Source organism: Chinchilla lanigera, unplaced genomic scaffold, assembly GCF_000276665.1.
Source record: "Chinchilla lanigera isolate Chin_1 unplaced genomic scaffold, ChiLan1.0 scaffold00038, whole genome shotgun sequence".
NCBI lineage: Eukaryota > Metazoa > Chordata > Mammalia > Rodentia > Chinchillidae > Chinchilla > Chinchilla lanigera.
This window is the reverse complement of record NW_004955439.1, coordinates 9,513,328-9,529,557: the sequence shown is the minus strand read 5'-3', so window position 1 is coordinate 9,529,557 and position 16,230 is coordinate 9,513,328. Positions and strand designations below refer to the sequence as shown.

The following is a 16,230-nucleotide window of genomic DNA, read 5'->3' as shown; positions in this document are numbered from 1 at the left end:
TTATAATTCAGAATAGATGCTTGCAGATGTCATATGTCTGGGTGAGGTGCACAGGCCCAATAAATCTTTAAGTCCTTGTAGTTCATGGTTCTCTGTTCATAGTCCAATGTATATCTCGGGCACTGGGGAGGGATTCTGTTAAATCCAATTTCCAGCATATCAGCACTCACATGAATGAATATATATATACATATATGTATGAATTTATATATACTTATTAATATTTTATGCATATATTATTACTACCCTTCAAATTAATTTAGTTTATATATAACCTAAAACAAAACAAAATATGAATTCTAAATATAGTAGAACCAAGAATACCATTTGTAAATCCTATCCATCTATAGAAATTTATTTGGGGGATAAAATGATGAAAGAAAAACATTTTTAAAAATTAAAAATTTTTTTTTGTTGCACTGTTACTATAATAGGACAGAAAAACCCAAGAATTAAATATTTCCATAATGCACTAGTTACTATTTTAGATACAAATTTGTACATTTAACCCATGTCTTTTATAAGATTTATATTAGCAAGTGGTCAAAATTAATTGACAGACACACACAAAAGCAGTCATTACACAAAATCCTACAGGCCTCTGAAATCTGATTCTTATTAAAGGGAAAGTTTTTAGCTACGGAGCTGTGAACTGGCTAAGGCTGAATTTCAGTTTGATCAAAAGCCCATCCTTTAAATAGCAGGCAATGGCCTCACTGGTCTTTTTCTGAATCTCCTTCCTGTGTCTCAGCCTCCCTCCAAGCCATCACCCCTCATATGACAGCTGGAATACCAAGTCATAATAAAGGCCTGTCCATCCAGCTGCGCATGCCCAGTAGACGGACTAGACAACAGACCAACAAATAACTCTTCAGAGTCCATGGCCGACAATCTCCTAACACCAATCACCTTCACTGAATGATGCAAAAGCAATTCTGGATTAAAGCTTCCGGCGACTATGCTATCACCCCACGTAACCCGAAAGCTATGCGCCATGGGAGAAACTCAAGGAGATGCCTGCCTGGTGACATCGCAGTTGCAGTCTGGGAGGTCTGCATCCACACTGCCGTCCTCTGCCATCCTGCGGGCACGCAAGTCCTCCGCCACCACCATGAAGCTTCCACTTGCAAAAGTTAGGGTCTGCAGAGCAGAAGGCTAACTCCCGAGGGGGGATGAAAGTTTCCCCTTCTCTGTGTAGAGAAGTTTGAAAATGCTCGCGCCAGACAAATGGTGGTAGTCTCTGCCCGATAACATGACACTGAGCGGTGACAAGTGGTCATGTTTCTAAATAAAACCTACATTCATTAACATGTGCCAGGCTTGATCTCCTGGAATGTAGGCCACGAGGGTAAGAAGGGGAACAAGCTCAGTGTAATCTGCAGGGAGGAGGCGGCCACAGGTCTAAAGAAAGGATATCAAAAATAATGCCAGCCGCAGAGGCTCCACCCTTCTGGGAGGACAGGCAAATTTCCTTGCAGGCTGTTTGTGACACTGGAAAGGCCACTTGAAAAAGACAAACCACTCATGTGCAGACTAACCAAACAAAACTCCGCAAGAACAGCAAATTGTAGTAGCAAAATGGAGCAACTTCTCCTTTTCGTCAATTCAACCTGCCAGCTCCCTGGTGTAAGTAGGACTGTTTGGAAAAGGGGAGGGAAACGAAAGGTTGTGGCAAAGCACTTGGGCTGTTCCTTTGGACAGACTATTTGAGAATGAACAATAATGAGGAAATATTAGTCTTTCCTGCATATATTCAAAATGGTTGTCCTATCAAAAATAATGATGTAAGAAATCCCAGTGCTTGGGAAGCAGAGTCAGGAAGACCATGAGTTGAAGAATAGCCTGGGCTATGTAGCCAGACCCTGTCTCAAAAAAGAAAAAAACAAGCAAGAAAGAAAAGAGAAGAAAATAAGGAAAAAAAGGTGGAAAGAAGGAAAAGAAAAAAGGGAAAAGAAAGGGAAAAAGGAAAGAAAGAAAAGAAACAAAAAAAGATGTAGGTGACAAATATAGCATGTTTATTTTAAGATAATTTTTCAAGCCTATTCATTTGCTTGATGGGTTCCATTCAACTTTTTTTTTTTTTGTATAAATTTCAAGTTTCCAGATATCCTTCACTGAGTTTCTAAGAAATATAACAAATATTCAAAGGCATCCACCAGATTACGTTATGCTTTAATGACTCGGTGTGGCCAAACTTTGGAAGAGGGGAGAGTCCTGGATGAGGCTGACTCATTGAATTTGGTGTTTCAGCTGGCAGTTCACAGTGAAGACAGGTGTGGGAGAGGTTGTGCAGCCTCTGTCCCAGTAAACAAGGAAAGGGAAAGCAAATGGGGTGGCCAAGTGTCTTGGGAGAAGCCAAAAGAGAAACTGTGAATGCAATGTGGCGTTAAACACCAAGGCACGTTAGTGACCAGTATGTTATCTGATCTAATTCTGAAGGAGGCAATTAGAAATGGAACGCTATCTGTGCACAAGGAGGCTCTATAGAATCGGCACCTAGACAAGCATTTAAGTGACAATAATGCAAAGCATGTGTACCTTGTATGTACATAATTGATTCGATCTTATTCATGTGTCTTTTCATAAAGTAAATTAAATAACATCTAGGAAATGATCACCTGAAAAGCGATTTAGGCACGTTAGAGATATACAGTTTTGAGGAAAAGGTGCCACACTCCTATGTAATGATGGCTGATAGCTGGGCCTGCACTAAGCCAGCAGCTTCCATTTACATTATATTAAAACTCATTGAAAATATCATTCCAGAGTGCATCCCATTCTCCACACTATTGGGTCACTAAAATCATAAAGGAAATTGAATGAGTTTAACTGGATTGCATGGACACCCCAGCCAGTTCATGAGTTAGCACCTGACAAAAAACTCAGAGGGTATGTACTCAGTGCGAAGTCTTGTTAGAAAAAAAGGTATTTATAGCATAAGTGGCTTCACTTACTCCCTCTGAAATACAAATTTGTTATCATTTTAGTAACTGGGATTTGAGACTGAACACAGCTTTGGGATTCTAAGCCTTCAGATGTCTGGACCATTGAATAATTTCGGCTGAGATGCAAGTTTTCATATCTTTATGTACCAGAGCGCTGAGCTTCTGGTTTACTCAACTACTTTGCAAGTCTGCATTCCCGCATGAACTCCTTGGGAAGGGGCCTCTATCACTGCATTCTCAGAGTCCAGCAGTGGCTGTGAGGTTGTGAGTACTTTACAAACACACGATTGGGAAATGAGACTGTCCAAATCATACACAGAACCTAAATTTCATTGAACTGCTTTCTCTCTTACCAGGAAAAGGAAGCCAAAGAATTGCCATGTAGGAGAACATAGCTCATCACATCACAGGTTGGAGAGTTATACAGTGCTGACTCTGTCACTCAACCTGTGTGACCATGGACCAACCAGTGCATTGGCAAAATGGGTGCAGTGATAATGCCCACATCAGAAGGCACTGTGAATGTCTGAGGCAAAGTATGTACAGCCTGCAGCATGGCCCTTGGCACAAAGGAAGGGTTCAAGAAATACTGGTATAGCACTGTTGCTAAACATTTTAAAAATTAAAAAACGTTCATTCCACTTTTGTTTCAGTATCATTAAAAGAAATCAACTCAACTTGAGTTAGACACTCTCTGATGACTTCCTTATAGAATAAAATAGTGTTTTCAGACTCGGCTTACAGACTTGTGGTGACATATGTACAAAGGGCACTATTTTATGTGCACAGGATAGCAAAGGAAAGTGATCTGAGATTTAGAAAGCATATTGTGGGGTGGTCCCCAAATGGCTATAAATCAAGAGCATCAGTAACATTCTATCTCTCCTAACTGCCATGATGATGAACATCTGCATAAATATTAAAGAATTTATTCATTCATTCTTTGAAATATTTATCAAGCCCACACTATATTCAGTAAATTTTTTTTTTGCTGGAGATTGAACCCAGGGTCTACCACTTGGTAGGTGAGTGTCCTACCACTAAGTCATAGGAATAGCGCAGGCACTTGTGCTTGTGAACCATTAGTAACACGGATGAGGCCGCCTGATCGCATGGAACTTGCATTCCAACGGGAAGCAAAATTTGCCTACAAGCAAGCATCTACTTAGTCATTCCCTCCCTTAACAGCAAATAACAGTGCATCATTCAGTCCCACTAGAATCTGTATTGCTCCTAAAGACCTTCATATTTTTATCTTGACTGTTAATCCCTTTTATTCATGCTGGCTTCTGCAACAGAGACTGACTGTAATCTGCCTCACAGGTATGAGGAAATAGTATAGTTACTATTAAGGCTAAGCACAAAATTACAAGAACGAAGCACCTTATTTTTATAACTAAGTAGAGTGGCAATTATCAGGTTTAGCCTAAATGTGCTAACTAAAAATATAACATAATGTGATGCCCCTTTTTTTTCATTTTCTGTTTGCTATGGTAGACAAGCAGTTCCTCTTCCTTCCGCATATACACTGCTTTCCCATGAAGTCCTGAAATAAAGAGCTTTCTCTTGAGAATAGGTATTATTTGGATATGACTCTTTCTCTCTCAGCTACATGCAAGCAACACTAGATTTACAAACCAGGAAGAATTTTAAAGTTAATGAAAGTGCCCTTTAGGAGAATACCATGAACGTTTTTCAAAATGGTGGGATAACACAGGAAGGAAGCAACTTATTGGGTTATTATTAGCTAAAATAAAAGAGGAACTGAAAAGGCTTTAAAGTCCTGCATGCACATGCCTACTGAGCTGGGTCCTTTATTACCTGGCTGCAATGAGATCCAGGAGATGCTGCCAGCGGTCGTTGACCTTTCCCAGCTTGTACTCAATCTCAGATGCTTTGCTCTCATGGCTGGCTTTGGCAAGTCGTTCTCCCATTTGCTGGAGCTGTATTTTGTTCTCTTGGGCAACAGCAATTTCCTCTTGGTAATCCTGTGTAGCAATCCCAGAGATCAGAAAGCATATTCTTAACGCATTCACTCAACTTCTCTAGAAACATGGTAATTACAGTTTTCCACTGGTTGGAAGTAGTTTGAGCATGAGGAACACCATGTGAAAATCAGTACATGTGCACAAGAATTAGTAGTATGTACCTATTATTTTCAGCATGCATGCATTTAGTGTGGATTGAGTTTTAAAAAAACTGATTGATTGACTATGGTACTGGGGAGTGAACCCAAGGCCTTTGCGCTGAGCTCCATTCCCAGCCACCACTCCCCAGTCTTTAACTTTGAGAGAGTCCTTTAAGTTACTAACTTGCCCAGGCTTGGCTCAGACTGCAACCCTCTCCAATCACCCTCCCAGAGTGATGGGATTACAGGCTTGTGTCACTCCATGTAGCTCAGATCAATTTTGATACAGGTATTCTTGGAGGGATAAGGAGGTGCCTTCCATGTAGTTAAATGGACATTAAAACAGTAAAAGTACACAGGTACGAAACTTGAAAGTCTTAATATGGGAAATTATATTTTATTGCTCAATCACTAACCTGATTGCATATTTAGAATTCATCCTCATAGAAATAGTTGAAAAAAAAATCTTATAACCATTTCTATTGCTTTTCAGAATGAATAAAACCACAATTCATCCATTCAATACAAATGAACTAAATTCTGAGTTCTTTTTAAGTTTTTTTGTTAGAACATATTTGCAATACATACTGTTTACATTCTTGTGAGGATTTGGTATATTACACAACTTAAATTCTTTTTTTATCCCCTTTCCTTCCTTCCTTCCTCTTTCCTTCATCTCTTGGTCTCCATCCCATTTAAAAAGACCTATCCCCTTATTTCCTATTATTTATCTTTTATTTTGCTCTTAGTTATAATTTAGGTTTCTCATACAAGAGAAGCCATGTGATATTTAAGCTTGTGTGTCTGATTTATATCCCCTAACATTATGTGTCAAGCTGCATCTATTTTCCTACAAATGACTTAAGTTTATCTTTATGGCAGAGTAGTACTCCACTGTGTGTAAATACATTTTCTTTATCTATTCATGTGTTAATGGATGTATAAGCTGCTTCCAAGATTTAGTTAATATGAATTGTGCTACTAGAAAACATGTGTATATATGCATCAGTGTAATATGATCATGTTTTATAAAGAAAATTTCAGTTTACTTTACCCTAAGAATATTTTTCTTGTGGCTCCTCTCTAGTAATTTTCTTGTCTCTTTAAAAACCGAAACAGAAGAACAAAATAAGGGAAAACAAATGCAAATGATTCCTGCTACAAAGATGGCAGATAATCTCTTTCATCACAAATTGAAAGTATTCTGTATATTTTGCATATAAAATAGGCCTTCTCAAGCACGTCTGTTTCAAGTCTAAAAGATAAACTAAAGAAATATGGTGTTCTTTAGACAAGGAAGTAATTGCAAAGCCATCTGCTGCACCTGCTGCAAGGATACTGGAGTGCTCTGTGGCATGGAAGCCTGAGCCTTCAGGCACACTCACCTTCTTGAGCTTCTCTATCATCTCCTCGATGAGAATGTCTCCATTCTGAGAGACTTTGCTTTCCATCTGAGTCAGCCACTCACAGAGCTCCTTGTTCTTTTCACTGAAGACTGCCCATTCATTCAGTCTTTCACCTACTTGCTGCCGCCTTAAGGAGACCTGGAAAGTGGGAGAATATGCACAAGGTGATGAGAGAGGACCTTACACCATCAGGATAACAGCCTTAACCTGATGTTGGGTGGATTGAAATGAGCAATGTCTTTTTGTGCACCTCTTAAGCCCACTGCTGCCTGAAATATAGAGTTAGCCATCAGTTGCAAGTGGGAGATGTTGAACCCTCATTTATTTCCTGGAGATCCACACGCACACCCAAATGTTGAAGGTTCTGAAAAATCCAACTCCACAAAACAGTTGGTTCATCTTAGCTCGGACATGTGGTCGGTGAATATACTAGGGCTAAAACAGAGGGAAGAAATTGCGAAGAGTAGGAAGAGAGGGACAGAAGGGAAGAAAAAGGGAGGAAGAAGGAGGGAAATGAAGAAATGGAAAAAGAAAAATATAAATAGAGAAGGAAGGGGAAGAGGAAGGAGAGAAGGAGAATCAATTAAGCCTCAGCTATCTGCAGAAACAGAAGAACTCGGCTATCTGAGCTCAGGAGAGCAGACTAAGGAGGGAGGTGTGATTCCTGATCAGTCTGTCCAGATGAGTGTGCTTTGAGAAAGGCCCTTTATTTTGCTACTCTTAAGTTTTGAAATTTTATTTAATTTTACTTGTTTTCCTTCTTTTGGGACATAGCTGCTTTATTGAGATAGAATTCCCATACCAGTCAGTTTATCTGCTCAAAGCATGCATACCAGTGGTTTTTAGTACACTGAGAGAGTTGCACAACCATCACCACAGCCAATTTCAGAACATTTTTACCCCCTCCCTGTTCCAGAGATAACCTCGAGGCCTTCACCAGTCATTCTTTTCCCTCCATTTCTAACTCTTAGCCCTTGTCTCTATGCATTTGCCTATTCTGGACATTTCATACACGTGGAATCATCTGATGGGTGGAATTTTGTGATTGGCTTCTTTTACTTAGCATATTTTAGAGGTTCACCCATGCTTCAGCATGTATCCATGGTTTATTCTTTTTTATGGCTGAGTATATTCCATTACACGGTTATAGTTTTATTTATCCATTTATCTACTCATGGACATTTGGATCGATTCCATTTTTGTCTACTATGAATAATACTGTTACAAACCTTTAGGTACAAGTGTTTGTGTGGCTGTATTTTCATTTCTCTTAAGATACATACCTAGGAGTATAGCTACTGGGTCATATGGTAACACCATAGATATTCTCCAGAGTAGCTATACCATCTTACATTTTCACCAGAGTACAGTTCAATTTTTCTACAACCTTATCTATACTTGTTATTACCTGTCTTTTTTATTATAGCCATGCTAGTGAGAGTGAAGTGTTATCTCACTCTGGCTTTGATTTGCACTTTTCTTATGACTCATGATGTTGACAATCTTCTCACATGTTTCTTGGCCATTTGTACAAGGTGTGCTCAAAATATATGGTAAATGTTTAAACTAAAAACATTATTATAGTAAAAGACACATTGCCATTAATCCTCCTCAAAATACTCCTCACTGCAAATATACTTATCCCATCACTTTTGTCACTTTCTGAAGCAGTTCTGGAAATTTTCCTTCATGTCTTCACGGGGTATGATCAAAAGTAGGGCAAGTGCTGCAGTTGAGTGCCAGTGTGTACTGTTACATTGGACGTGGCACTGTGCAATTTTTATCTCTCACCCAAGGTCAAAATGTCATTGAAAGGTATATGTTTTACATTGATTCAAGGTATCTGGGCAGTCATCTACTCTAAGAGCACAGCTAAAGACACTCAGGAAAGAAGACTCCAAGAACTACTTCAGAAAGTGGAAAGAATGATGAAATAGTTTGTTCAAAGTGACAGGGAGAATTCTGAAGGGGATGAACGGCAATATGACTTTTGCCATAGTAAGTTTTTTAAAAATTTAAATATTCATTGTATTTTTTATCATACCTCGTATGTCTTCTTTGTAGAATCTACCAAGTAAATTCCTTTCCCTCCTTTTAAAAATTGAGTTCTTTCTTTATTATTGAGTTTGAAGCGTTGCTTTATACATCATAGACAATGGGCTTATTTCTTTGTATGTAGGTCTAGAAAATCATTTTCTAGAATCTAAATCAGAATCTAAAATTCTGATTTCATAATATTCTTGTTTCTGTAGTGGTGGTGGAGTTCACAAGGAATGCTTCCAGTGGTGCTAAATTGCACATCAGCAAACAGCATGATGAGCCCTACGAAGGTTTGCAGATGGCCTTCCACACAGATCTCTTACTGCTACCTTCCGCTGTTGGTTCCACAGCATTCACACATCCCTCTAGACTTCCTGTCTCTCTTCTTTTAATATTTTATAATGAAAAATTTCAAAGCAAATAAAAATCTAAAGAATTGTATGCCACACAACAAGGACATAATCTCTAGACTCTAAAATTATTAATATTTTGCCACATTTTCCTTTAAACATACATTCCTGAATCTATCAGCACATTTACTTTTTGTGTACTTTAGATGAATCTCCTTTTTTTTAGATGAAAATGAAAATATTTCAAAAGTGCTATGTACTTCCTGGCTATAAATTCTGCTTGGGATTGGCTCTGTGAATAGTTAGGCAGATAATATTTATAGGCCTGTACAATCCTAAATTTTCATGATTCTGTATGTGAGAGAACAGTTCATAATTAGCCATGATCCTGGCTTCCTTTCCGATGACCAGTTTTAGAAACTTGAGCTGTCCATATAGTGAGCCCCATAACCTACCACAGTTTGTGAAATTTCACCATTAAAAATTCATACTTTTGAGATAATTATAATCCTTTAAAATAAAAAATTTACTGGATGAAGTGTTACTGATGAATCCATCAAGTATTTTCCCATTACTATAACTTGGTTTACCACAAAACTTTCTTTGAGGCCAAATAATACAGAACAGTCACAGGGCAGCAAACTACCTGGGGGCAGGGACTGGTGGGAATAGAGAAAGGTAAGCAAACGTAGGTTAAAAAGTTCTGTGAACACATTTCATCTACTCTAAACTCCCAGGATGGTACTAGAGAGCAGGATGGTTTAGAGTCCTCGCCTCTCAACTCTGAGTAGAGTGGCTCTGCTCTGTGGGAATGCTAGGATTACAAACTTCTGGTGGATGCGACTTTTTGTTTGTAATCACATAGCAGCTGCATCAGGACTCTGACTATAGTCAAAACTCTCACTCAGCACATGTTGTAAGAGGAAACTGTATTTCCATATTGGCAACTGTTGTCTGAGAACAGGTTAGAAACACCTGCCCTTACATGTAGGATGAGTTTGTCTAGCTTTGAGCAGTTTTCCCCAAATGTTCACCAGAACCCAAGAATCAGTGCTGGGGCCACTCTCACCAACATGTGCAGGGAGGAGGACTATATAATACAACATACTGTGCATTACTTTGAGAGGTGGACATTGCTATCCCTGCTCCAGAACCAAAGAGAGAGAAAAATTTGAGGCATCTGTGATGGCCACAAAAAGCAGGCCTGGCAAAGCTCAAGTCTCTGATACAGACTGAAATATAACATTATGGTCCAGTATTATGATGTAATTGAGATTTAAAGCCAGTCTCTGTCACTTAGTGAGGACAGGACCAAGGTGAGGTTACTCATCTTCTCTAAGCTTTAATCTTTTTGCTTGTGAATCAATCTTATGTTCTTCCCAAAACTCACTATACAAATGCGTATTGTGTTTAGTAAACAATGTTCCTCCATGTGCCAAGCCTTGTCTCATACACTAGGATACACTGGGTTGACAGAATGACAGAAACAAGAAAAGCACTGAAGAAAGGGGCTGGTCCACACTGAAGATGTGACGGTGCTGCTGTTGTTTTTAATATTATGATTATGCACCATTTTTCCTCCTTGGCACTTATGTATTCAGTATCTCCAGTAAGTAACTTGAAAATGTATTTCTACTCCTCTTCACTCATCATGAAAGTTTTGCTTTCATTTGCTTAGTGTTCAGATATAACTGAAAGAAGAAACAGGTAGGCTACAAGCTCTGGGTACAAACTCAGACGACAAGCTCTTTGAAAAAAAATTCATAAGGAGGATGCATTATTATTATTTTTTAATATACCTAGTAGTTAGGCTACATAATATACAACTATCTCTTTCTTTAAGTTTAGTCAAAAAGCTCAAATTACTTATCAGGCTCGGCACATACTTACATTTTCTTAAGGCTGCTGCACAGCCTGCAAAGTCTGAGACAGCTGCACAGGAAGTACATCCTTTTATATTTTAAGTATTTTTACCACAACACTTTAAAAACCCCAAACAACAAGCAATTACAGAGACGTTACATATTTCTATTTCAAATAGAATTACACACTATTTGATAACCCAGGACAAATAAAGCAAACATAACCCATCACTGTAGCCAGGCACAACAAGCCCCCTAAGGTGCCTATTTGAAAACAGGATTCTTCGACGCATTTATTTTTCCCTTGCGACATGTACTTACAGCCCACTTGCCATGTTCTCACTGTGGTCCCAGCAACTCCTGACTTCTTACCAACTGCTTTGGGAGGAACAGAACAGGCTGCTTGCTCCTTAGCAGGATAATGCTGCGTTCAACAAAGGTTTTTAATTTTTACAGTGAGACGTGGGCACAGGTTCACTTCCTGTTGTGGTTTCATACTCAACACAAGTCCACCGGAAACAACTCAACAACTAGAAACCTAGCTACATCTCTCTTTAAGAATTATATCGTGGTACCTCCGGCAAACCCATGGCTAAACTCTCACTGGTCTAATTAATTTAATATACACTGAAATAGTATGAGATGAGTGTGCCTTAGCTTTTTAGGACACTCGAATTTTTATAGAAAGATTCTAGAAACACTATATATTCCATCAGCTTCTTCTTCATGTTTAGTCTATTTATAGGTGTAAGGCATTAATTCTTCACAGTGTATTATATAATCAATAGTTACTTCCAAAATGTACTTTCAAACAGAGTGCTGCCTAAATATATCTAATTTTACTGGGCAATTTTATAACACATATTTAAGAATTAGTAACAAGAACACTTTCAAAGGCTGGGGATATAGCTCAGAGGCACAGCGCCTGCCTGGCAAGCTCAAGGGCCTGAGTTCAATTCTTGGTACCAAAAAAAAGAATATTTCATGGCACTGTTATACAACATCAGTTTTTCTGATTAAAGACGATTTAATAATTATGATCTTCTTAGCCTCCAAAACACTAAAAATATTGTTACTATTTTATCCTTAGAGGAACACAAATTTAAAGACATCAAACTGATGCCTTGGTTTAATTATTAACAACACATAATAAACACTTCACTGTTCTAGGCACTGGTCAGACAAGGAAATGGTCTCTGTATTGGAATGGACTCACACTCCTGGAATCAGATCACAAACATTTAAAAAAGAGTAATACCACACCGAAAAGGAGATGAAAAGGAGGTGGGAATTCTCAGGTCCAAGAAAACACTGGCAGCACAGCGTTTCAGAAGCAAGAGGTGGTGGGATGTAAAAAATCTTTCAGGAAATCACAAGGGAACAGGTTGTCAGCCCAGGCAGGAGGGGTCTTAAGTAAGGATGGTCATGCAGGTTCGTCAAGGAAAGAAGCCACGTTCTCAAGTGCTATCTCTCTAAAGCCTTTTAGGCACCATTTAACTACAGAAACAGATCTTGGCTAACTTCATTTTATCTAACATGCTGAAAAATATTAAGATGACAAGTAGTGCTAGACTTTTCTCAAAATTAAGAAAGCTGGATACACAGTTCACAAGGGTAAGGGGACAATGTTGTGATGATTTGCCACCATTTGTACCCACTAAATATCTTCCATTTGTATACCATGATAAGATCTCTCTTTTATAAAATTATAAAATAACTGACTACATGGTTCTGTTTTCATTGTATGTTATGTATTCCTATTATTCCTATCTGATACTTTTCTTTGTCTAGGATGTCTTCTCACTGCCCTTCCATCAATATTTCCCTTTCAAGCTTGCCTTGGGAAGTTTGTCTTCTTTGTGAAAAGACAAAACGAGAGGGAATAAACCCTATGAAATTCTCTTTGTGCACTAAATTATTTGAAATCTAAAAACAACAGCTGGCAGACAATAAGAGTTATCAAATTGCAAAACTGGTCAAAACATTGCAAAAATTAATGGCAACTCATTCAAATATTGTTAGAAGGATTTCGTTTTTCTTAAGTCATTCCCCCAAAGGATAGGGTATGTAATCTGTTTTTCAGTAACTTTAGAATACCCAAAGTCTGATATAGGAGCCCCTCTAAGGTATTGTGCATACAGAAAGGTACTTAATAAATCAATAAAATATGACTAACAATGCTGTACACTTGTGAATAGCTAGGAAACAAGTACAGTAAATCAAGAGTAACCATAATTTTTCCATGTACAAAACCTGTAGGCCAAAATGTTTCTTTGCATGTTTATAGAAAAGACCAGCAATATCTACTTAGCAAAAAAACACACTTGTGAGACACACCATTATGTTTCCTCTTAACAATATTATGCCAGCCAGTGAAAGAGAAAGGAAGAGAATCCAGTGTGGATGTACCCAAAATATAATGTTAAGATACAGGTGTCATAATCAGAAATACCCTGGCAATAGCCCCAGGGCTTTTTTTTTTGTCCACATGGGAAGTGTGAGTTACAGGGTGCACCTAGATGTGGCTCAAACCATTTGACACAAAGAGTCTGTCATCTTCCATTTTTCCATCCTGATGAGTGTGTCCAGGTTAGGAACGTGTCTTACCTGGTGGCACAGTTCTTCCCACTGCCTCTGCAGAAGCTCTATGCGCTCATTAAGGATGGAGATGTCATCGGCACTGATGTAGGCAGCGAGGGTGCCCCGCAGCAATGTCAGCTCCGTCAAGTCATCTGTCCAGTTTCCAACTGCATTTTCTAATTCCTACATTCAAATAAAAGAAGTCCTGACTCTCCATGCACGCAGACTCAATGATTTCACAGGGGTTTTTGAAATCCCCTCGGCATACAATTCCCTTTCCACCCCACTCTATTTGATCACTGGACTTGTGATCTGCTTTATTTGTATCTTATCTAATCTAAGTGCCAAATTCTTCTAATACAATTAATAGGGCTGCTTGCAGAATCTCCCTACCATTTATTTATCATCTCACCCATCTTTTTTGACAGTTTTTCTTAAAGTTTCACTGTTGCATTGATCTTCTTTAGACATATCTTTTGAGCCTATCCTTTCTTTTTTTTTAGTTACTAATCACAGTAATGAATATTTTAAAGAAAAATCTCCTAAATTTAACTTTCATTTTCAAAAACTGAGTTGCTACATCTGGTGATATATACATATAATGTAATAGGGGAGATTAAGTACTGTTACTGTCAAATTTAAAATAATTGATTGAATACTTTTTCTGTACTATCAGAGATTTAAGAAAAAAGATTGTGTATGGGGAATGATTTAAGAAAAAAAAACCTTTAACAATATTTGAATGAGTCAACATTAGTTTTTACAATGCTTTGACCAGTTTTGCAATTTGTGTAACTCTTATTCTCTGCCAACTGTTGTTTTTAGATTCCAGCCAATTTAACGTACGAATAGAGAATTTCACAGGGTTTATTCCATCTCCTTTTGTGTCTGCACACAGGAGACAAATTTCTAAAGGCAAAAGTAATTAACGGTACTGTTTGCGGCTAACTTTCCAGGCAATTTAGGCAAACAAGGCTTTTGCCTGAATTTCCTCGGTAATTACTTTGTTTTGCTGATAAGGGAGGTTTGGAGAAGAGTGGCAGAGACCTAGATGGAAATGCCTTCTTTTAATCTACAAACTGAAAAACAAGGTAATTGTTAAATATTCTGGGACATGAAAAGTGAGGTCCCATTATAGTATGGTATAGTATCTTATAGTATCTGGCTAAAAGACCAAACTATCCAGGTAGATTAAATATGCAACATTTCTGTTTATACTTTTAGAGATATTAAATTGTTACACCAACAAAGAGATTTTCTTATTTTTGTACTGAATTCTATTCCCCAGCTCAAACATCAATTTTGATGTATGGATTCAAAAAAATACAAAAACTCTATAACCAGAAACCACCCGGTTCAGACTGCTCATTAGGTGAGTGGGATGGTTAAACATAGGCAATACTGACAATTGGTAATTCTAAAACAAGTTAAACTCTTAAACTGTCAAACTTCTAGAAGCTCTAGTTTTCTCCTCTGCAAAAGAAACATAACAAAAAGTCCTCATGAGCTGGTGCGAATAACACTGGTAGAGTTACTGGCACAAAGGTAGAGACTAATAAATCCCTTTTCTGGTTTTTCAGAATATTTTTCTAATATTTTTCTTCTAGATTTACAATCATAGTCTAAAATAAACTTTTTAACCTTTACGACCCTCACATACTCCTTAATATAATACCTCAAAATAAAATTTTGCTCACCTTCCAGGGTATATTGTATACCCTTTTTTATTTTCCTAACTCTGCTTTTTTCAAGTTTCAAAGATTGTCTTTGAATTTTAGTACTAAAGGAAAAAGTCATATCTATACTTTTCATGATTTCTAGACTGTCACTGACAATGCATCTCTTTTAAATACTTACAACTTCTTAGTCAAAGTGAAGCAAACTTCTGGTTAGAATCCAGGTTATTTAAGTAGAGATAAAATTTTAACCAGAATTAACCTAGAGTAGTAACTTCCAAATGAGGGATTACAAAGACATGTAATTTGAAAGAAAACCATTTATAAAGGTACTTCGCTCACTTGACTCCTGGTCAGGTCTCTACTTGGCTACACAGGTATGAACGCAATAAATCCTACAGCTACTAAATCAAGTTGGGCATTCTGACCTCAGAATGCAGGGAGTGGTCAGTATTAGCACTGATTTGCTTCCAAGTATGCTTTGACGTATTGATTACAATCTTCAAGTGGCTACAGTACTGAATAATTTAAAGGTTTGGTGACTCTGTATGTTAACTGAGATCAGCTATTTTTCCTGCTTTCTTTGCAGATAGGGCTGAAGGGCAGGGCATGTCCCTCCGAGAGCTACTACCTACAGATTCTCTAGGCTGCCAATTATTCTTCTTTGTTAATGAGACCCTATTGATAGAATAACTTCCAGTGTGCAAGCTTTTATTTCTCTTGACTCAGCTTTTAAATATCTTTATGTTCTGTTTTAAATTTTCATTTACTTCCTCTGGGTGACCCATCTTTAGATCCACAAACTAGATGATAGTTTTATCAACTGAAATGAATCCACAAAGTAAGTTCCACCCAAAAGCTGTCTGCTCTAATGTAATGCCCTAGGATCCTGTGTCTACCCATAGAAAGCCACAGGGGTTTCCTGCATTACGCTTTTGCGGGCACTATCCCAGCAGAGGCTCATGCACGGGTGACGAGGACGCTTCCAGACCCTGTCCCTCACCTTGCACCGCATTTGCTCTGCATGGAGCTCCTCATGGTGATCCGGAAGAGGCTGAGAAAGCTTCTTTTTGAAACTTTTTAGCTTCTCCAGAGAATCAGCTACTCCTTTCTCACATTTTTCCCAGTCCTATAATGGAAGAGAAAAAAAATGGCATGGATCTTGCTCACTTTCTTTTTCTTTCCTTCTTTCCTTCTTTCTTTCTTTCTTTCTTTCTTTCTTTCTTTCTTTCTTTCTTTCTTT

General features: G+C 38.1%; 1 protein-coding gene and 1 long non-coding RNA gene across 4 annotated transcripts in view; one reads left to right on the top strand and one right to left on the bottom strand.

Moving 5' to 3' along the window:
• Syne1 (spectrin repeat containing, nuclear envelope 1) overlaps positions 1 to 16,230 on the bottom strand; it is a gene marked incomplete in the record, with an annotated part of 442,886 nt that overhangs the window by 44,555 nt on the left and 382,101 nt on the right. For all 3 annotated transcript variants that reach the window (XM_013517312.1, XM_013517313.1, XM_013517314.1), the window contains 4 exon segments: positions 4,767 to 4,933; positions 6,459 to 6,617; positions 13,339 to 13,494; positions 15,991 to 16,116. In XM_013517312.1, coding sequence (XP_013372766.1) covers positions 4,767 to 4,933; positions 6,459 to 6,617; positions 13,339 to 13,494; positions 15,991 to 16,116 — 608 coding nt within the window.
• On the top strand, positions 1,120 to 4,746 carry LOC102027680. Its single transcript, XR_261975.2, has 3 exons — positions 1,120 to 1,626; positions 2,988 to 3,209; positions 3,302 to 4,746. It is a non-coding gene; the product is annotated as an uncharacterized LOC102027680 (long non-coding RNA).